This window comes from Cryptotermes secundus, unplaced genomic scaffold, assembly GCF_002891405.2.
Source record: "Cryptotermes secundus unplaced genomic scaffold, Csec_1.0 scaffold1182, whole genome shotgun sequence".
In the NCBI taxonomy this organism is placed as follows: Eukaryota; Metazoa; Arthropoda; class Insecta; order Blattodea; family Kalotermitidae; genus Cryptotermes; species Cryptotermes secundus.
Genome location: NW_019737098.1, coordinates 584,283 through 607,933, shown reverse-complemented (window position 1 = coordinate 607,933; position 23,651 = coordinate 584,283). Strand labels below are relative to the sequence as shown.

General features: G+C 42.0%; 1 protein-coding gene across 1 annotated transcript in view; it reads left to right on the top strand.

Moving 5' to 3' along the window:
• Positions 1–23,651, top strand: part of LOC111870211 — an 80,817-nt gene that overhangs the window by 41,360 nt on the left and 15,806 nt on the right. Inside the window, exon 3 of the mRNA XM_023862309.2 lies at positions 21,765–21,835. Within this exon, the coding sequence (XP_023718077.1) occupies positions 21,765–21,835 (71 nt within the window). The remainder of the gene's footprint in view (positions 1–21,764; positions 21,836–23,651) is intronic.

Here is a 23,651-nt window from a genome sequence, read left to right as displayed (position 1 = left end):
ACACCAATGAAAATAAAGAATGTCGATGTATTTACAAACGAAACTTCCGATTTAGTGGTCTTATTCTGGAAGCTGTCTTCATTTGTAGCTTTGGCTGTCTCTGCGTATCCGGCAATTCTCCCCAAATATATATGCGTTAGTTAACCCAGTGGCTGGAATTAATTATCGGAGCCGTTTGCATCTTGGGTAATTTATGAGTCCTGTGGAGGGGGTGAATGCTGTGCTTTTCATTCTGTTTCTGTGTGGGACAAGCTCGGTAAGTGATTGAAATGCGTCCATTTCTAACTGTCGTTTTCGCCACGTGTTCCGCGTCACCCAAATGGTGCCACTGTAGTCTACGTCACTTTTCGGTATTTAGAACCGCCCTGCCGCCAGATGGCACGCATGGTCAACTGCTGCGTAATATTGGAGTTCCGGTGAATTGTGCGTTATATAGCTACCACTGATAAGTTTCGAAATTTGCTAATGGATTCAGTTCGCACTACTGAGTTCTGAAGTGTGCTGTATAACGATAAACCATTGACATCAGTAACTTTAGAGAGACGCGAGGAATATTCTGGCTAGTGCAGTACCAATAAAAGTGGTACGCCGTAGTTATCGCACCACCATTTCAGGGCAAAGTCATAGCCGTGTTTTTTTATAAACTTAAAAGATTTTCTAAATAATATTTCTTCGTAATTGTGGGAACAAAATTAAAATGTATCAGGATAATAGTGAAATGCATGGTGAGAAGTGCTGATCACAGTGGCCGCGCGGCCTAAGTCATGAACTGTCTTCGCTCGCTCGAACGCTGGAATCGTGGGTTCGAATCCCACTCGAGGCATGGATGTTTGTTTGCGATGGGCTGATTCCCCGTCAAAGAGTACTACCGACTGTGTAAAAGTTAAGAAACTGGAAGAGCTGCCAATGTCCTACAAAGGGCTGCAGATCGATAGATATATGAATAAATGGATAGATGGTTATGTAGGTAGGTAGTTAGGTAGGTAGGTAGGTAGGTAGTTGGTGAGAAGATATACGCATACAGAATTTTAGTCGCAAAACCTGGAGGAACCAGATAATTGCATTTTTTTTCCTTCACACTACAACCCCAGTGGGCCTAGGCCTTCCTCCACGAACTTCTCCGTTCACTTCGGTTTTTCTAGATTTTACACTTTCGGTAGGACTCCTTGGGCGGGTGATCAGCTCGTCGCAAGGCCTCTACCTGTACACAAACACAGAAAAACACACACACACACACACACACACAAACTAAAGATCCATGCCCTGAGTGGGATTCGAACCCACGATCCCGGTTTCCAAGCGAGCGAAGACAGTACATGCCTTAGACCGCTCGGCTACCGTGACCGGCAATTGTATATTTAGGCCAAGAAAATTAATATTAAATTTGAACTCAAATAGTATATAGGGATGCGGATTGGATTCAGATGTTTCGGCGTGTACAATGGTAGACTATTTAAGAAGCGTTAACGAAATTTCGAATTCCATTAAAGGCGGGAACATTCTGGAACAGCTCAGCTATTATTGTAATAAACGTTCATTTATACACAATTACTCTTTAGGAGAAACTTGGTAATTTATCACAGTAGAGCACTAAATATAATAATGTTTATTACATTAGATGAATCTCTGTGTGCCTTGGAGAACTAATAATTGGCACAAACGGTAAGCCTTCAGACTTGTACTCTTATTGTACTCGGTTCGAATCTCAGCTCTGATACCGATTATCACGACTGAGCTGTTTCGTGTTTAAAAAACTCTGAGATAGAACTTTAAGTTAGGTTACAATCTCTTCCATCCACATATTTTGCAAGTCATTATTTACTGTCACCCTGTCATTGTACATTATATAGTCTTTGTTAAAGACAGCGTTAAATAATCTTCAAACAGAAAAATATTAGCCAGCGCCTCGTGTGAACTAGTCGATTTACGTCTCATAACATGACTACTGATTCGTCTAAATCTGTTACCAAGGAACATCTCCGAACCGAACGTTTCAAACGATTTTGACAGCCGCATAATATGCCACACATAAAACCAGAGGCTTCTAGACAGTCTCATTGGTTGTAACAAAGCATGACCATATACGAGGGAAAGTCAGTATAGGTCACAAATATATATAAATCTAAGAACGTAAGATACTCGAACCGGGAGAAAATAATTATTTCTCGAAATATTATCCACCAACAATGATACACTTGTCCCATCGCTTTTCCAGGGCGTCGATAACCAGAGCATAGAAGTATTTTGACTGTTGTCTCAGCCACTTCCGCACCTCGAGTTTTAACCTCTTCACCATCAGTGAAACCTTTGTCACCCAGCTGTGAACAGCTTTACGCGACCAACAGTTCCCACGTAAATATTTGTTCGTAAATATTTTTTGCATTCAGTCCTTTTGTACATAAGAAACGCATAAGGGAACCCTGCTCTTCTGTAGGATACTCCTCGAACACGATCGCCATTTTGACTACAGAAACAAGCCTCTGGACATGCGCATGCGCTTCTGCTACCTAGATTGTCATGATGCTGGACTGTGCTGCTACCTAGTGACACAGGAAACCTATTACATCCATTACAGCTTTTATATTTCCAATTGTGACATATTTACTGACTCTCCCTTGTAGCTGGATACCAAGGTTTCGGAGAAACCATCTGCCCTCATCTTCAGGGTAGAAGTGACATTGACATTGAATACAGAGGCAGCAAGTTTCACCGAATGTTGACATCAATCTACAAGACTTCATAGTGTCACAGACCAGAAAATCACTATCTAACGTATGTCATACATGACAGAGAAATGCGTTGCCCACTTAACACACGTGATTATTAGGCGCCATGATGGCTGCAGAGGTCACAGGCAAGCTGTAATTTCAGCGGTATCAATATCGTTTCATACCTTCCTGTGTGTTTAACGTTTCATGTAATTTATTTACTCAGATAACACAGTATATTACATTACATACGGCGTCCTAAAATAATGACTAATTAATCATGAATTATGTAGAAATGAAATTAAAGCCAGCAAAAAATGGCCAACCTGGCTTTCGGAGTTCTGCACAATAGCCGTGTTTCTAGTTTGCTGCTCACATTCATCCACGCAATATTGGCTGCTTATCGATGTGCTGTAATTTCATTAAATCGACGTTGATATGTCCTAATCAGAGCGATAACGGAACTAAATCCCGATTACTGTAACTTTCACGAAAAGTGGGTTTCAAGTGGGAAGTATTACTGCTTCATACTCGGGCGCTCCTAAGTACTGACATTTGCTCAGAGATCGGCTAACCTGTCTGCGGTTTTTTTTTTATTTTCCGCTATTCCTCTAGGAACACACCGGGACAATACCTCAAATTACGACGGACTCAATTGTTTTTCTCAACATCTTTTCTACGTCATAAACTGTGTTTTCACCTATTGTCTTTTATTCGACATACACTAGGCAGGGTCACTAAATAGGTCACAAATTGACATCAAAGGTAAAATATGTGATATTCCAACCTGGAAAAGAAATTATTTCTCGGCATATCCTCCACCAACATTGATAAGTTTGTCCCATCGCTTTACCAGTGCGTCGAAACCCGCAGCATAGATGTCTTTTGAGTGTTGCCTCAGCCAATTCTGCACCTTCGTTTCAAATTCTTCGTCATGAGCGAAACGTTTGCCACCCAGTTACGCAACAAACACTTCCCACCGTAAATATTTCTTTACAGATATCGTTTGCATTGAGTCCTCTTGCCCACGAAAATGGACAAGAGGGCCCTGCTCTTCTCTAGTAGGCTCCTCAAGCACGGTCTCCATTTTGACCCCCAAAAATTAGTCTCTGAATATACGCATGCGTATCTGCTACCTAGACTATCATGAAGCTGGTCTGTGCTGCTACCTAGTGATACACACAGAAAACCTATTACATCCATTACAGCTGTTTTATTTCCATTTGTGACCTATTTACTGACTCTTACCCTATTACCAAAATTACTGAGAGCACCGCTAGGTAAGCAATATATAAATAAATTACAATAGCCATCTTCCTTGTTACTGTTCAGTAGCTTTAGATAGAGGCTGTTCTTCGAAAACTTTTAATCAAATTCCAACAAATCAACTGATGTTCCAGGTGGAATTAAATTGCCTCGTTACAGGTTCCGTGTGAGGCAACAAATTGGATGCCACCAAAATTGCGCGCCAACTCACCAAATTAACATTTCACATCCGTAATTAGTAATAATTCCTCACAGCACGGATCGTGCCCATTCCCGTTTGCATTAGTTTGTATGCGGCAATAGTTCAGGATGCAGGTGGTCTAAATCTCTGGCTTTAAAAGGACCCTCCGTGCCGGCAGTTCTGAATATTTCAACAAAGACCATATGTAAATGATTTAGGGGTTAAACATCCACCCCCAGTCTCTAAATCCAGGTGCATGGAGCAACACGAAACGTCTTCTATGACAAAACGTAATTAGCAGAGAGGAGTGAGAGCAGTGCCCTTTCTAGGGAGGAATTATGGGCTCAAAACTCCCCCCATTTGGATTATCTGTGACGACACGATAACCCAAAAATAACTTTTTGTAATAAAAAATCGAGAGTTATGCAACAAAATATCTCATCTTGAAATCTGAGTTACAAAGCATTGTCACGTGTGTTAGTGATTAAAGAAGGGTTTGGATTGGTGAATAGTTTTATTGACCACTTACAGGTCGTAACTACACATAACTACAACACTGTTGCTGATTTCCACACTACAAATCACTCCACACTAAGTCTTCGCACTATATTTCCACTAGTCTTTATTTTTTTTAATTCGCTTAGTGGGGGGTTGAGTGCAACTGGTTCCACTCGGCACGGCGGCCACTGATTGGCCTATTATAGCCTGCCCCGGGTGATTATGATGATGGAGAATTTTGTGGAATGAAGATTAACAGGAGAAACCGAAGTACTCGCAGAAAACCCGCCCCAGCGCCACTTTGTCCACCACAAATCCCACTTGACCAGACCCGGGATTGAACCTGGGCCGCCGCGGTGGGAAGCCAGCGGCTAACTGCTTGAGCTATGGCGCGGCCTAGTCTTTACTTAGTAACAGCTCTCCACAATAACTATTCCTCTGCAGTGTCTTCAAGAGACGTCTCCTGGTAACGAATCTTAGCAATGGAGATTCTTCCGCTGGTTAACACTCCACAACTGAACCCTTGACTCTCAACTTACTGAACGGCCTAAACTGAACTGTAGCGCCAGTTGTGGCACGAACCTTGCAGAAACATAGCCTCTAATGTTGACGAGGTGTGTTTACCGCACTGTTGCAAAGCACCGGAAGTGACTCGATTGTTGCTTGTTTATTCGTTGCAGCGGGAAAGCGTTTACAGGGTCTTTGGCTAACAATAAACGTCTATTCTGACTTTAGTATTCCGGCTTTCGGGCGTCATGCCACAGTATTGTTTCTGTGGAAATTTTCAATACAAGGCATCAACTATGTTTAACCTGAGGTAACTGATTAATTTCCTTATTCGGTAATGAAACCACGAGGAACCGCGTAATTCGTCTGGGGTTTAGACAAATTTTTAATATTCTATAATACAGCTCACAATACTAAACCCAAGATAACTAGTGATTATTAGGGCGACAAAACCGAGGGCAATTAGATGGATGGGGAGGGACTTGGGAAATATATGAATAGATGAGAGGACAATAATAAGTAGTTCTTAAAGGAAATGGGTGTGACAGTATACGTTGGTTTCGTTTGGCATACGGCAGGGCTCACTTGTCGACTCTTACAAAGATCCTCTGATTCTACAAAGGACGGAGGATCTCGACTGAGTGACTATTAGCTACTCAAGAAGAACTCTCTCCCATGGACTTAGTCATATCTCCTGCCGACATCTCATTCTCCTTGATCCGATCATCCCAGTAACTTTTGGTTGAAAGTGTAATTTCCAAGCTCGTATTATTGACTTTGCTGCAGGCTCCTCTTACACGTATTAGTACTTGCTGCTCGGTCAAAATATTCCCCTTGGCACCTTTCCACACTCCCTCGGTCTGTGTTAGAAACCAAGTTCCACGCCCGTTGAAATGGGTAAAGTTATATTTTAATCTTGGCATGTTTTCGTAAGCGTAGATTTTTGCAGGAGAATTGAAAAATAATTTAATTCAACTCTCATTTGTTTACGTGCAAACTTAACAACACAGAGGGCACTTAAAATGAGCAAGATTAAGAAGAAAAAACACACAATCTTATCAGTAGGATCATGTTCATACTAAGAATTGTCCATTGTTCTGTGAATGAACTATCTGGTACATTCACAATGTAATAAGCTCTCCATGGTAGCAAACACCACTAGTACCGAAGGCTGCCATTGGACACGAACTTGAACCATCTATACCTAGTCACAGTAAAGAGCTTCCATACAAGTTGTCCATAACTAAAAATCCGTTTAGCAACCATATATTTATTGCGTTAAAATGTTATGCAGAATGTTCCAGGATGAAAAGTCAGTATTCTGGGAGATGATATTGTCGTTTATTCTAAGCAAGAAATTGTTTATATACTCGTACATATGTCCTATTCCGAACGGTTTTCGGAATAGAGCTATTTCACTGTACAGTAGTTTGAATTTGGCGCCCAATATTGTCCTTCCCTCCCGCCGTACTGCGCCGCTGTCCCGTTTGTTAGACTGTCGTATGACAGGATATAATTACCTAGACTTTCTGCAAAATGGATTACCGGAATAACTAGAGGATGTTCCTTCTGCTACGCGGATTGATTTGTATTTTCAGCATGACGGAGCCCCTTGTCCTTATACCCGACTTGTGACGCTACATCTCAGTGACACTTCCCCTAATCGGTGAATCGGTCGGGGCAGTATCATTAACTGGCCCCCCGGATCTCCTGACCTGACCCCTGTTAGATTTCTGTTTATGGGGTTGGATGAAGAGTAAAGTGAACAGAGGAAAAGTGGATACACGAGACGAACTGCTCGATCATATAATGGATGTTTTCGTCCGCATAAAGGAACGTCAAGATGCACTCAGACGAGCAACACGCCATGTCCTCTCACGAGTTGCCCAAGTGCACTGATGTTGACGGTGGAATTTTCGAAAATGTATTACACTAGGTGAATTGTGCCAAGTTTGTCACTTGAACAATAAATGCCTGTATTAGAAACAGTACGTAATATCTCTTTCTTATCAACAACTGTTGAACTATACAGTGAAATAGCTCTATCTCGGAATCCGTTCGGAATATGAAACATGTACATATACATTTTTGCTTTGAATGACCGAAGCCATGACCTCCCAGAATACTGACCTTTCCTCCTGAACACTCTGCGTAATAATTAATTTCAATTCCTTTATTTAAATGCATGCCAGCAGCGAGTGGCCTATAACAGGCGAGCACTCAATGTATAAATATCCCAAGCTGAACTAAGACTAGAACTTGACTGAAAATAAAATACTATACAATAAAGCAATATAGGTAACACGCTACTGACGTAACAGAACCATTCACTCAGCATGATTAAACAAACGTATCCTCATCAGAAACTGTTTGGTTATTGAGAACGTCCAGATCTGTAGATGTTGCTTGCAGCAGTGACGCACCTTGCTGAAGGGCTAAGTATTGAGACATTTCTTTCTCTCTTGCTCTACAGCCCCCTTGGGCCCTGACCTCTGATTTTTCAATTTCATTATAATTTTACAGACTGTAGGACTCCTTGGACGAGTGATCAGCTCGTCGTAAGGCCTCGCCATAAACACGGGACAACACAAACACAGAATAAACACATACATATACAAAATATCCATGCCTCGTGTGGGATTCGAACCCATGATCCCAGCTTCCGAGCAGGCGAAAGCTATATATATGCTTTAGACCGCTCGGCTACCGTGATCGGCAAGTCTTCAGATATTACTGACGTTAAAGGTGGAAAAGTCTGTAATTTTCTTAGTGGGTACACGAAGACCGACTGTATCCATAATGAAATAGCAATTTTCGTCTTGAAATATTATTAAGAAATAAAAGATTTTGTCGCCTGGAATAAAGCGTTTCAAAAAGAAAATCTTTCAACATTGATTCCTAATTAAAAAGGTAATTGAACTGAATAAATCGATTATAACATAGATTTTCAAACCTTTTTCGTATGTTTCCCAATAATAATAATAACCGGATCCAGAAAATATCCTCTTGTTTCGGACATCCATAGCCGACCCAACAGCCACCGCGGCAGAACTGTGCTAGGCCTGTGAATGTATCACGCCTGCCGGGCACAACGCAAACACTGCCCACTCATCATCACGCGTTTCCTCTCTTTGCACTTGCATGCTAACGGGAAGGCTCCACATTAAAACAACAAAGTTCATGCCAAAATTAATTCTGCTTTCTACGTTCTTTATATTTAATAAACCCCAAAGTGACATTTAAAAAAAATATGTTGACTTCGGTCAAGAGGATGTTTCAAATCCAACTAGGGGATAGAAAAATATGTGAAACTGTTAATGGGGTGAGGTTAATACACTCCACCTCAGAGAAATTTACATATTAATTCACCGAACATGGAGTCATATTGTTGAAATTCGAGGGACCTGGGACTCAGGGTTGGTCGTAAGCCGGCTATCATGTCTAGGGAATTTCTCATTTTCCGTGGTTCCTCGGGACAGCTTATTGTAGTATCGACCCGTTGCTAGGCAAAGACCATGAAACAAAGGATGAAGAAACTCCCGTTGCTGGACAATATTACGTAACATGTGCCAGTGGACTGGCTGGAATAAGGTGTTTTCTGTGCGATTCGCGCCGATGGATGCTCACGCAACAATAGAGGAACAGTTGGAAAACGCAGTCTTCTATGCGGTCCTAACCGAGAAGTATTAGACAGCGGGCAACGACGTGACCACAGAAGCTGAAATATTTCCATTGTTAAGATCAGTTACCAGGAAACGACTAGTGAACGTGGACTGAGAAAACTTAGCCTGCGCTCTAGTGATTTGTAAAATGTGAAGATATCAATTGCGCTATAATTGCTTGTAGTAATGAGTTGTGTGCATAAGTGGTCAGTAAATCCAGTCACCAATCCAAACAACGTCTGCAGTCACATACGTACACTGACAATATTAAATCGGAGCAGAACCGCTTCCCTCTACAGCCTTTCAGATTTATAATTTACTGTGCTACAAGCCGGAAAGTCGCGGGTTCGATTCCCGATGAAGCCATTGGATTTCTAAATTGATAACGTAGTTGGTAAAACGACGGGCTACTGGTTGGACGGCCGAGATGTCGGAGTTCGAGTCCTGGTAAGGTCTTCTCCACGTCGTCCAGACGGACTCTGCTCCCCGACTCCTATCTAGTGGGCACCGAAGGATCTTTCCCTTAGTGTAAAGCGGCTGGGCCGTGAAGCTGACCACTCACCTCCAATTGGTGCCGAGATCAAGAAAACATGGATTTATACATAAGCTCCCCCATACGCCTTCGTGGAATAGTGCTCAATTAGTTAAGCATAGGGACAATTTCACCTTACCTAATCCTTTCAGCCGCACTATAGCCCTGGGGTCGACTCAGTCTCTAATGGAAGTGAGTGCCACAGATATTCCTGGGGGTAAAGGACAGCAGGTCCGTAAGGCTATCAATCTCACGGCTATCTATAAGCGGTTTGTCTAGAACGTCTGGAATATGTGGCAGCCTCAACGTCTCATAACCCTATAGGCCTTCACGGCATGTCACAGGAATAGTTTTACCCTTTTAGCCTTTCGTCTTATTATTAGTCTCTTACAACATGTAAGCAGTTGAATTAGCGTCGTCTTACGGTATTATATCTCAGCATCTTGTTGCATTGAGGTATAACTTATAGTCTTGTTTTCCGTCTGTAATTTAACAACATTAATTCACACTTAATTCATTATTATTCGTTAAATGTTTAAATTGTCATTAAAATTATTAAAATGTATGTACATTCGGTGGATATTCTACATGTTTCAGCCGTATAGAGCCATCTTCAGGAAACACATTTCTTAAAGGATTCTACTGCATTGTGCACTTGGTCAAATGGTATTCATTAAGATATGTTATTGTTATTAATTTTTTTTAATCCTGATGCTGTAGGATGATTTTCTTCCGATCTTACATATTCCGGCTAGTCTCTTGTCCCGTTGGGTGTGCCGGTCGCTTAATTATATGTATCTAGCGTTGCTTTGTGTTCCTTAATACAAAGAATCTACATATCGTTTAATAATTTTAATTATATTTTAAACATTTAACTAACATCTAGTGAACTGAGTGTGAATTCATGTTGTTGCGTTATAAGCGGAAAACAAGACCACAAGTCGTGTTCTGGATCTGTTACTGTGTAGCGCATCCTAAAGCAAAAGAATATACTCGTATATTGGGGACGTTTGGTAGCATTGTGTTCAGAATATTTGGACCAATGAAGGAAGGAGTTTCATAATTAGCACTCTGCACCATGTATTTCGGTGAGAAACGCATACAGAATGAGATACGTAGAGTCAGTAGCATATATGGGAGAGATGGAAATTTTAATTGGTAAAACTGACGGAATAAATTACCAGGGAGAAATAGACGCAAATGGGAGGATAATAGTAAAATTTATTTTCAAATACATAGTGACTGAGTATTTGGAGAGAATTAAGGTGGCTCTAGAAAGTGGCCACTGACATAATGAACCTTCGAGTTGCTTAAAAGACGGAGGATTTCTTTAGTATCGGAGTTACTACTAGGCCTAGCTTCTCAAAAGTACTACGAGTTTGCACCTTTATATCAGAAATATACTGGAGGAGAGCTTTGCTGTCATTTTCTAGGACATCAACAAACAAAGTCTGAAGAGACATTTTGTTGTAAGTAGCGTTCAGTCATATGCTGTCGGCACGGGACGTGACAACCACTGCTTTTAGAGTTCGTCACGAAACTTACACGTATGTTACCCTAGAGGTCTAATCTATTAGCTACTGAAAAGAAAGAAACCGATTCATTTGTAAGATTTTATATACAGTTTGATTCTAAATTATTGTCGGGCTTTTCGTGGCACATAATTATCAAACTGGATATAAAATAATAAAACTGCTGATAGAATACGAAAGTTAACTCAAAAAGTTTTCATTCATTCATCAGTAATCTGTCAAGACGACAGGTCCACAGTCTCTTCCAAAACAGTTCCTCCACTTGATGCGATCTAGAGCTTTCTCCTTCAAATAAAAATATCCTCTTCTGTCCCCAAGGTCATCCAGCATCTTCTTACGTCTTCTTCCTCGTCTTCTGGTCACTTCTATCCGCCCCTCTATCTTTCCTTCAATAACTTCTTTTAGAAGGCAGTTACTGCGTAATATATGACCAATCCAATTAGCCTTCCGTTTTCTTATTTCGTGTAGGATGTTCCTCTGCTCACTGACTCTACATAACACGTCTTCATTTCTCACATAATCGGTTTTATTACTTATAAAATCGATGCTGCAAACTGCTAAACAACTTCAAGATGCGCACCTTTCTTAACACATAAAGTTTGTAAATTATCGACCACGTTAACTCAGACAATAATTAAGGATCACACTGTAGAGCTGATTTTTTTAGGCGTTATAACCGTGATGAGAATTTTACGCGCCATGAGTCAGCCTGACTTTAATGAAGGAGCTTCCGAATCTTCCGTGTGAGGACGTGAATGCGAAAAAGGACTCGCCCTAGAATCCAGCTGAATACGCATCATCGCATTTAATACAAAAACTGTCTAACGGCATATCACTTATCGACTCGTAATAAATTTGAATATTTTCCAAGAATTGGTCTCTATTTTATTACGCGAGATTAATAATTCTTCTTCCTCTTTTGTGTAGCTCCAGCCGAGTTCTGATGTCTCCAAATTTGAATTCTCATGAATTATGAAGCAGACTGTATGCATGAATTGAAATAATTCTGAAAAATACGCGCCATGACAAAAGGGGTTGGTTCCAGCCGCGTTGCAACTGATGCATATCATTTCGCACAATGTATGAGTGATTATTATTGCTTCTGGAGTGTCCTCAGTGCGATCATCACTAGAGACGAGCTTATTGCCTCTCTCTCTGACCTTTTGACCTTTCCACAAAGGGTAGAGCTGGGTTCATTCAATGGGCTTACGCACGATGCTGGAACCGAGCCGCGGCAGGTCAGGGTTGGGAGAAGAGGGAAACGGAAATTCATACTTGAGTCCTCTCAGGAGATAGATGGTGGTTAGGGTGTCTGACTACTGAGCCACTTCGAGGATTCCCAGATTATGAAGTCGGAAATATATGTATAAGGATTCGGATGCTATTTCTCTCCGTGGAAACCGTTAAAAAGGAGACACTGAGGAGATGACTGCGACTCCTACGAGGAGAATATGTGGTGTTAGTAAACGTGTAGCCAGAATAGATAGAGACGCCATTTCTCATGACGTAGGCCACAGGTCTCGTTAACAGTAGGATTAGGGTGGTACTAGGAATTGACTAATAGGATTTGAATGAATTATCTGCTATATTCACGTCAAAACAGATTCCGTGTTAACAATATCTCTAGAATCGAAGGTCAGCATTGGACACAAAGTTGAACCATCTCTACGTGTTTCACAGGAAATAACTTCCAAACACACTGTTCGTACACTGGAAGTCCGTTTAGGAGCCATAACTCGCTTATGTAAGTTACATAAAAATATTTCATTTAGGTCTTTCATGCCTGTGGAAGTTCATGGTTTCAGTATTAAAAAAGGTTTGGTCCTGTACTTAACTAATTAAGCACTGCGCCATTAAGGCGTATGGGGGAGTGGACGTATAGATTCGCATTGTCTTGACCTTGACACTAGCTGGAGGTGAGTGGTCAGCTTCACGCCCCGGCTGTTTTACCCTTGTGGAAAACGCCCCCGGTACCCATTGGATAGGATGTTGGGTGAACCCCAGACCCGGTCGGGACAACGTGGAGAAAGAAACACTCTGGAAACTACCGGGACTCCAACTGCAACTCCTCGGTCGTCCAGCCGGTAGCCAGTCGCTATACCGACTACTCTATCTCAGCTCCTGGTTTCAGTATTATTTTAATTATCTTGTGACATGTAAATCCATTGCTAGGCAACACCCGCAACGCACGCGCGGTCAACAATACTGAAGCAGTGTTTTCTTTGTGTCCGCTGCTACGTCACACAACAGTGCGTAATGGTCACGTGACGTGTCTTATGTAAGTCCAGGCCGAGACCGTTGCTAGGCAGCAGCCAGCGCGCCAATGGACTGATGCTTAGCGGTGACGTGACATGTTTTCTGTGATGCCTGGCCGTGCCGTGTTCTCTATAAGGAAACCAGTTTGAAAGAACAATGTCGTCCACGGCATGAGAATACAACGGCACACAGAGTTGAGGTGAGAATTTGGACCAGGAAATTCCAGCCGTACAGCGATTTCGAGAGAGAAAATTAGAGTTCTAGAATTGGGTCGAAGAAGACTTCAGAGTGATCTGAATCCTTTATGTGAGCTGTAGTATAGTGATATTGGGAATGTGTGATTTAGTGAGACTTTTATAGTTCCTGAGATAAATCCATTACCAGGAAGCGGATAGGGAAGCCTGGTCGTAAATGAGTGGACAGATTGGTGTGGAGTCATTGTAAAATGTGTAAAGCAGCAATTATGTAATAATTATATGTAGTTACGACCTGTAAGTTATCAATAAATCTAATTATTAATCCAAACCCCGCCTGTAGTCACTAATACACGTGACAATATTAAAGTTTGGTTTTGTTTGGTTATTTTGCTTATTTGATCAATGTTCACCTTCAGCTGCAGACATTAGCCTATGTAGAATTGAATGGAATTTTTAGATAATATTAAAAGGTGGATAAATAGCGATTTGCAAAGGAATGGTAATGTTTTCTTCAAGATACTATTGTGGCTGAAATAAATTCCTGTACAGTATTTCAGAATGTAGCGAACTATGTTTCTTTCCTACAAGTCTAATTTCAATTACGTTCTTGAAATCATTATGGGTTAACTTTCTGTTCCGCATTTTTGTAGAGATTTTCTCGGTATTAGTAGGTAGCACTCATATTTCGTCTTCGGAAAGTCCCAGGTTGGAACATTGTCTCATAAACAAGGATTTTGTGGTTTTCTTGAGCACATGGAGGCGTATGTTGGAGTAAAGCTATCCCTGTAACAGGCCGTAGAGGCTCATAGGGTTGTGAGACATCGAGGCTACCACCATATCCCGACAATCGGTTCACAAATGGCGGTGAGAATCTTAACTTTTAGTGCTTTAAAATACGTCACAGCCTCTTTATTATTCGCCTTTCAAAATTCTTCATTCACAATTCACATTCCATTGTAATTAATTTTGTTGTTAAATGCAACAAGCAATTAATAACCCCATTTTAATTCCGGGAATGAAACCCGTGTGTTCCAACAGCAGCCCGACTCAGACGAGATGAACCGCTACTGAAGCGGAGCAGCGGGGAATCATTTATGTCCCAGTGGGCCCTACTGCCCCGCGAAGCGCGATTGCAGGAAATTGCATAAATGGTTTCCAATTACAGCCAACACTCCCTGCAGGCTTTTAGTATTCGTAGCTACAAACCCCGAAATGCAGTTGGGTGGGCCCATCGGTTCTATCGCTACGCTATCTTGTTGTATAGGAAGCCACTCCTCCCATGTGATTTATTGACGCCTGCTGATCAGTGAGACCCGAAACAGGAAGGAGCTACCCCTGCGCTGATTGTCAAATAAAACGGAACAGGAGTGTTACAAAATTAATAATAACTGAAGAAAAGAAGTAACTTTACCTTCTTGGATGTAACATCATGTAGTCTAAATAACCAGACTAAACGGTGTCACACTGCGAAAACCTCAAATGTCACGAAATTACTTTCACGTTAATGTGGTAAAGTAAAGTTGTCCCTATGCTTAGCTAATTAAGCGCTACGCCCTGAAGGCGTGTGGGGGAGTGCCTGTATAGAACCACATTCTCTTGACTTCGGTACAAGTTGGAGGTAAGTAGTCAGCTTCACGTCCCAGCCGCTTTACCCCAGTTACTCATTGGATAGAAGGTGGGTGGGCCCCAGACCCTACCGGGACTAGAACTCTGACCCCTCAGTCGTCCATCCCGTAGCCAGTCGCTATACAGACTGCTCTATCCCGGCTTATACAGGTTATAGTGGTAGGAAAGTGTGCATAAATAAATAAATAAATAAATAAATAAATATATATATCCATTTAATCTCTGTTGGAGAGTTCAAATTGGATAGTCTGAAAATAGAGAAGATTTTGATCTGATGAATGACTAATCAGCTAATACGCAAGAGAGTTCTTAAACAGCCAACAATCGCTCAGCCAGTAAAGCCTGGCGCCATTTACGGAAAGAAAGTTCATTGCTTTGTTCGAAAGAACCCTCCCTTGGACTCTAGCCTGAGCCACATGAATCCAGTCCAAATTCTCAAACCGTGTTCCCTCAAGACTCGCATTATTATGGCCTGAACACTGACAGATCACAATAGTTGTAGTTAGGCCTACGCTATTTGTCTGTTTCACAGCATGGTACAGAGACTCGGGATGCCGCTGTTCCTGAATATTAACTGAAGCGTTGGAAGTAGGTGATAGTGAGTTCGACCACCAAATTCGAAAGTGTGTAGCTTTCCTGCCTCGTTTTCTGTGGGTCCCGCGCTTAAAACTCTCAGATCGGAGAGCGGTTATCCTGTCAGAGGCTTCGGTGGTTTTCCTCAGTCCCTCCAGGCACAAATCTGAACAGTAGGCCTACATACAATCAGGCAACGAACTCCTCAATCCACATCCTTTCCGATCCATTATTCATCAGTAGGATTGTGGATGCTTATGATAAGCATGTATTAATCTTCTATGCAAATATTTGTTGTTGTTATAATGCGCATACGGACGAGCTTCAGTCTGCTGTTCCTTCGTTAGTCGTTGCGTAGTAGCGCTTCGGACGATGGGAGAGCTTCGCTTCTGTGTAGGTCAGTCCTATGTAGCTTAGGACTGACCGTAGAGATCACTGGATTCTACAGTTCCGTTACCGTGTTATACAGATCTGTTATTGAGCCGTTGCATGGCAGTGAATGTCTTCTAACTGCGATTGTGGCTATCATGCTCTTGGTACGTCGTCGTTGCAGTGTGCCAACCAAAGGGCGGTGGGGCTGCCGTGGTGCGCTCTGATTGGCTAGCGCTTGTGTGTGGCCCCCACATATTAATAACTCCAAACTTTGCTATTACATAACCAGAGTTACGGAGAAGAACATTCAATAAATCTACAAAAATCAAATCAAGATATCTTGCGTATTTTTACGGAATCTTGACTGGCTGACTAACTAACTAACTCTATGGATCAGATGTCTTTTGAACAGTTAATAGTTTCCAAGCTACCAAAGAAAATTTCCCCTTTTTATGAGAACCGAGTATTCATCTCCGTGTTCACAAGATGTCTCTATCCTGAGCCTCATGAATTTAGTTCATAACCTACCTACCTACCGTACCTACCACTCGGCGCTACAGCCCTAGGTGAGCCTTGGCCTCCTCTACAACCAGTCTCCACTGCTCTCTGTTCCTCATCTTCTCTATCCATCCTTTCACCTTCATCTTCTTCAAGTCGTTCGCAATATCGTCTGGCCATCTCATCCTGGGTCTTCCTTTTCTTCTTTTGGAATATAGCCGTCCTTTTAACATTCTCTTTGGCACTGCATAATCTTCAATTCTTTCGATCTTGTCCATAACCTCCATCATAATTTCCTTAATATCCATTTTAATATGATCATTAAATCTACATTCACGTATTCCACATGACTATTCTCATCGGATTGTATGCTTAACAGTAAGAACGAAATGTTGATATACATGCAAACTCTAGGTATATCCATTCTAGACATGGGCAGTTGATACGAATATCTCCAATAGAATGCTAGATATTGTGATAGTAGTAGCACAGACTGATTGAGGCGTCAGGCGTACGAAATGCAGGGCAATATATCCGAGGAGCAACTGTTGTTCCAGTGACCACAACAGTAGCAGCCTGTGCATACATGTACACAGCAGAAAATTACTTCAATTACTGTAATATTCACAGTCATTAAATGTCTGACTCATCAGCCCAGTCAACTGCTGGCGATGCATTATAGTGCAAACAACACAACGCAGGGCTGCTGGTCTCCACAAACAGCTGACTATCCGCAAATATATACACCCCCTTTACATGCCTGCTTTATGCCAAGCGATTTCACCGTTGCAGTAGAAGCATGGGCTATTGGGCGGAGTCTTAGATCGGTATCATGGCATTTTCTGCCTTTCATTCAATCAAAAAATTCAATACCGAAGAGGCCGTCATCGAATTGGTCAGAAACCCACATATAATTTTACTTTAAAATTTTTTTGATATCATTTTAATATTATATGTGAGCCTGGATAGCTCAATCGGTATAGCGACTGGCTACGGGCTGGACGGCCGAGGGGTCAGATTTCGAGTCCCAGTAAGGTCCACACCGCTTCTGGCTCTTTCCGCGGTGGTCAAGCGGCCGGGGAGTGAAGCTTTACCACTTTTCTCCAACTACTGCAGAGATATATAACTTCCACTCTCCCATACGTCTTCATGGCAGTGTTCCATTAGTTAAGCACAGGGACAACTTTATTTTTTTGCTTGTAGTATTATTTAATGCTACTTTCTGAGGTAAGCAGTGCAAGAAAATTCGATTTTGACGGATTTACATGCTTTCAGCACCATTGAATAAGAAAGTGTAGTATAAGGTGAAAGTATTGTCATCTTCCAAGAAGGGATCTCGTGACTTGACGCATTTCGCCATGGTAAGTCCATCTGCTTGTGAGAACAACTGGCTTTAGTCGTGCCGTCTGTATGTCTCTTTGAAAGCACTGTGACGTAATATGACCATCTGCTAAGGAACGTTTCCGTAAATACATTCCCAAGTTGATGCAGTCAACTGTAGAACCTCGGTTCCTTAATAGCCAACGTTTCGGTAAGCATGTTTTCGTGATAACAAGGATTTCTATTGATACGAGCTAGCCTGTATAAGGAGCCATGCACCATCTTCAGAGCATTCATTCGTGAGACAGATGTCCTCCATGGCAGTGAGAGATTCTTCATAGAGCATTCGTCAGACAAGAGTCTTAATTCATTCAGAAGGAGTTCAGTGTACCAGCTGTTATAAGCAACTGTAATTGTAGAAAAGTGCCAGTAAACCCAACCATCAAATCCAGAACCCGTCACGCTAACCCCTTACACGTGACAGTATGTATGTATTACGAATGGATGAATGTGCGCCTCGCTACCGCCTGAGCGCTTGGACGAATTATATTCTCAAGTCTATCCGGTAGAGATAGGTGCCTGGTAAATAAGAACGTTCCACCCCAAAACATGGGGCTTCAAGTAGACCCTCATAATAAGGAGGCGATTTTATAGAAAAAACGGCTCCACCACGCAGGATTAAATTTCATTAATTTACGGAGACCACCGCCCAACCTGCAAAGATTGTATTGTAACGTATGTAGCTGTTGCTATGGAACGATCACGAGAAGCAACATGTGTTGCTTAGTAACGGTAGATAAACATATCAACAATACTCGGACTATCGCTAGGCAGCTGCTCGGTAAACGGGTTCCCGCGACAACGGTTGAGGTGTTGTTGGACTATAACAATGGAAACGGTATTTTCTATGTGGTCCGTGCCGAGATGTTGTAAGCAATAATATTTTGAAGCAATGAAGCAGTTGCTGGTTGGATTTGTCAGCAGTTCAGCTGAATGAAGTGACGTGAAGTAGTTGGTTAATTATTGAGAGAGTTCAATAGTCAATTGTCAGTTGTCAGTTGGAAGTGAGCCCCTGCAGATAAGACTAAGAGGTTGGCGTGAAATGGCCAGAAACCTGGGATCTAGATAGTTGAGTCGGCAATCGACAAAATTTCTGCACGGGCGAATGTTACAAAAGGACCTGAGTGTGGAAAGCTGAAGAATCTCCATTGTGTTGGAAGGAGTTGCAGGAAGCGGCTCGTGGAGACAGTAATAGACTGAGAAAATAGTCTGTGAATGTTGGTGGTATTTAAAATGTAGTTCTGAGTGGTGTATACAAGTGGTCAGTGAATCCAATATCCAGTCCATGCCCCGTCTATAATCACACACCCCTAAATCGTGACAGTATCTTCAGGAAATGGATGTAGACGCACTAGAGATCCAAACTCTTACATAACTCATACATATCCTAGATTGTACAGGTAAAGGCGAACAATGCTCTACCGAACCACAATCAGTTTCTTTTGCGAGATAATATTGTCTAGGTAATTCGTATATGTGAAAATATTATGAAAGTATTATGTAAATATTATGCTAGTTCTCAAAATTGGTCTTTTTCTTTCAAATATTCGATCAGAATTCTTTACGAATTTCTGATCATTAAATACAGTACGAAGATTTTAGCCTCAGTCGCTTTCTTTTAATTCGCTTAGTGGGGATGGGTTCCAACTGGGTCAATTCGGCACGGCGGCCACTGATTGGCCTATTGTAGTCTGCCCCGGGTGATTATGATGATGGAGAATTTGGTGGAATGAAAATTAATAGGGGAAACCGAAGTACTCGGAGGAAACCCGCCCCAGAGCCATTTCGTCCACCACAAATCCCCCTTGACCAGACCCGGGATCGAACTCGGGCCCCCGCGGTGGGAAGCCAGCGACTAACCGCTTTAGCTAAGGCGCGGCCTACTAGCCTCAGTCACTTCCTCTCAAAGAAATGAAATTTGGAATTTGGTTTATGTCTTTCATTAGAAAATTTCCTCTCCGGATCTCCTGAAAATATCTCACTGATTACAGAATTGTTCGTTGCGTTCTCATGAGGATATCAAGAAGGAAAGAATATTATATCCTACATTAGTGAGCGCGTATTTATATCCATGTGCCACACAGGAGAAAAAAATACTGAGGAGCTGTCATTAAATCTTCCATCTGAGAGTCAGAGAATTTCCGTCTTTCTTTCAGCTTATAGCTCACATTTTCCTTGTGCACAAGGCAACAAGAGCGAAGCAGAAGCCACTCTCCGCTTCGCACCATCCGCCGTGACTGCATCCAGCGAGAGCAAATTGAAACGTCATGCAACATAAAATGTAACTCTGAAGAAGCTGAGATGACGCATGCGCCTTATTAGTTTCCCTAAACTTGTAACTTACGGTCCAGATCATAGACACTAACGAATCTTGGTATTTACATCACACCAATTAGTGTTAATCTTAGAAAACAAAGTTGCCCGGAAATATCATTGCGACTAGATAACTGAAAAAAGCGTCCAGGGCCCAACAAGGGGGCTGTAGAACCAATTAATTATTATAATTTGTCACACTTACACTTAACATAGTCGGTAGAGCGACTGGCTATGGGCTGAACGACGGAGGGGTCGGAGTTCGAGTCCTGGTAGGTTCAAGAATTTTCTACACGTCGTCCAGACCGGCTCTGAGTACCATTCAGCCTCCTATCCAATGGGTACCGGGGGGCTCTTTCTCCGGGAGTAAAGCGGCCGTGGCGTGAAGCTGACCACTCACCTCTAACTATTGTCGAGATGAAGAAAATATGGATCTATACAACCATTCCCCCATACGCCTTCATGGCGTAGAGCTTAATTTGTTAAGTGCAGGAACATCTTTACCTTTTACACTTCTTCATATTGCTGAAGGTTTATGTTTATATTTACATTGTTCAGGTTTCAGGTGAATGTGCAAGAATTACGAGATGCCGAAACTAACACAAGCAGTATAAATACAGGCAATAAGAACATGCAAGTGTCACTAGCCTGTATCCTTTGGTAACGGAGAATTTGGTTACAAGCCGACAAATTCGTCCTAGTACGTGTGAACTTCGGCCGGTCACGGTAGCCGAGCGGTCTAAGGCATGTACTGTCTTCGCTCGCTCGGAAACCGGGATCGTGGGTTCGAATCCCACTCAGGGCATGGATGTTTAGTTTGTGTGTGTGCGTTTTTCCGTGCTTGTGTACAGGTAGAGGCCTTGCGACGAGCTGATCACCCGCCCAAGGAGTCCTACCGAACATGTAAGATCTAGAAAAGCCGAAGTGAACGGAGAAGTTCATGGAGGTAGGTCTAGGCCCACTGGGGCTATAGTGCCAAGGGGAAAAAACTTTTTCTGTCAGATGCGTTACCCCAAAATATTATTCCATACTTCATTATAGAGTGAAAGTAGGCAAAATAAACTGATTTCAGTGTATCAGTGTTGCTGACATACGTGTATAACAAAGCTCTTACTGCATAACATGCCCCACTTAACTTCGGAACCAGCTGATCGGTATGGTATTTCCAGTTTAAGTGGTTATCAATTTGTAAGCCAAGGAATTTTGTGTGTGCTGTAAACTGACGTGTTTGTATGCCTTAAAATTTGAGGTAGCCTAAAATTGGTACAGGCCGGTCACGGTAGCCGAGCGGTCTAAGGCGTGCACTGTCTTCGCTCGCTAGGAAGCCGGGATCGTGGGTTCGAATCTCACTCAGGGCATGGATGTTTGTGTGCGTTTTTCTATGTTTGTCTACAGGTAGAGGCCTTGCGACGAGCTGATCACTCGCCCAAGGAGTCCTACCGAATGTGTAAGATCTAGAAAAACCGAAGTGAACGGAGTTCATGGAGGTAGGCCTAGGCCCACTGGGGCTGTAGTGCCAAGGAAAAAAAAATGGTACAGATCTCAGAAGTACGTTAATGAATTAGCGCAAATGACACCGTTTGTTCTGCCTAATGATACGGCTACTGCAATGGGTTATGGTAATGTAATCCCTTCATTTTAACACAATTGTTTCTGGTTCCAGATCTCGAAGACCTGTACTTCCGGTGCACCAATAACACTGTCTACGTCCTGGACACGGCATATAACTGTGGGGTAAGTTACGTCAACGGTATGGCAAGGATCGAATGCCCTACACTTAGGAGTATGGCCTGATAGCGCTTCGACCCAGTCTCTCACTATGCACAGTTAGTCACAAAACTATATACATAGAAATAGAGAGCTTCCGGTGTAACTCATGGCGTCTGTTTTCTTTCTTTTAACTGTTTCCCTTTGTACATTTTTTATTCTTAATGGGGTGAGACTGAGTCAATTTGGTACTTCGGCCGCTATTGGCCTACTGTACCAGCCCCAGGTAATAGACAATGCTGATTGTGGAGCAATTGGTGGAATGAGGATTGGCAGAGGGAACCGAAGTACTCGGAGAAAGCCTGCCCCAGCGCTACATTGTTCACCACAAATCCCACATGATCAGACCGGGGCTCGAACCCGGGCCGCCTTAGCTATGGCACGGCCCCTTCTGTTTGTGTAAGTTTGATACCTTGTATTTAGAGCTAACAATCATAGTACTTGGTTGTCTTATCCAGTGCAACATTACTGGGCTTCTTCTCCAAGGACTGAGCTCTATACCACACCACAATTGGGCTCTTTGTAATCTTGTAAATGGCAGCATATAATTAGGCGCTTCCACATAATGAGGTGGCACTGCTGGCTACTTCTAAAGCACGGACACCAAGAGGAGGATGGCAGTATCGCGTACATTTCTTGGTATTATATACTTCTGTCATTTTTACATCAGTTTTTAGGTAAATAATGTTCATATATTTGTGCTCTAAATGTTTGCCCCATAATTTTCATATATTGCAACGAATCAATTTTTCCGTTTGTCGAATCTTTTCAGTTACTTCGTGAGGAATTCTGTCACTTCTTTCGTCTCTTTACTGTTCCTATTACAGATGTTGTTGTTTATGGAACTTACTTTCAAATTTTGTTTAATTCCAGACATCTGTGAGGAAGTCAAAGATGTTTAGTTCCAAACATCTGTGAGGACGTCACAGACTTAATGGATATTTCAGAGACGAAAGTTGAAATGTGCAGTATAAGGTCAATAGAAGTTCTCTTCAGCATTTGTCGTTCTAGGTCAACTGAATGTCTGTGTAGCCCGTAGTGTTGGTGGAAGTGTGCAATTTTCTGAAACATAACTGGCGAAGAAAGACTCACGAGATATAATATCACAACGACTTACATTCTTTTCCCATTCTGGCTGCGAAGTAGAGGAGCTATTTACTCAGTGATATTAAATGCTGCCCCGCAACTTTACTTTTTAATTGTTCGCTATATGCATTACAACTGAGGTGCGAAGTGTTTAGGTGGGTAAAGCGGTAGAACAATACATTTAGGAACCTAAAATAGTGCGATTTTTGGTCTTCCTTAAAGGAAATAAATCGATGTATTAGGTTGTCATGTGTGTGTGCATATATATATATAAATCACTGTTTCATTTTTTTAACCATTGATCGATTTCCACAAAATTTAATATGGACGTTATATTGTTAGAGGCAAAACAGATATTATAACTTTTAACCTCATACAATCGGTGATAACAGCACGGAGAACACACAACTTCTGACACGAAAATGACTACATCTCTTTATCTAGGATCGTCAGTGTAGGACTAGCAACAGATCTTCAGAAAATATGGAACTTTGCTTTAGATTATTTTTTTGTAGAAAGTGAAAGAGCCTAATGGCCGGTGCATTAAATCAATAATTAGCTTTCCTTCTGACGGCGATAATTAAAATATTCTTTACAAGTCAAAAGTCACAAATACTACGAAAGTGCGAAGATTGGTTTTATATCCAACAAATTTTATTTAGTACGACAAAATCTGAATTTCCGTTACACATTCTGT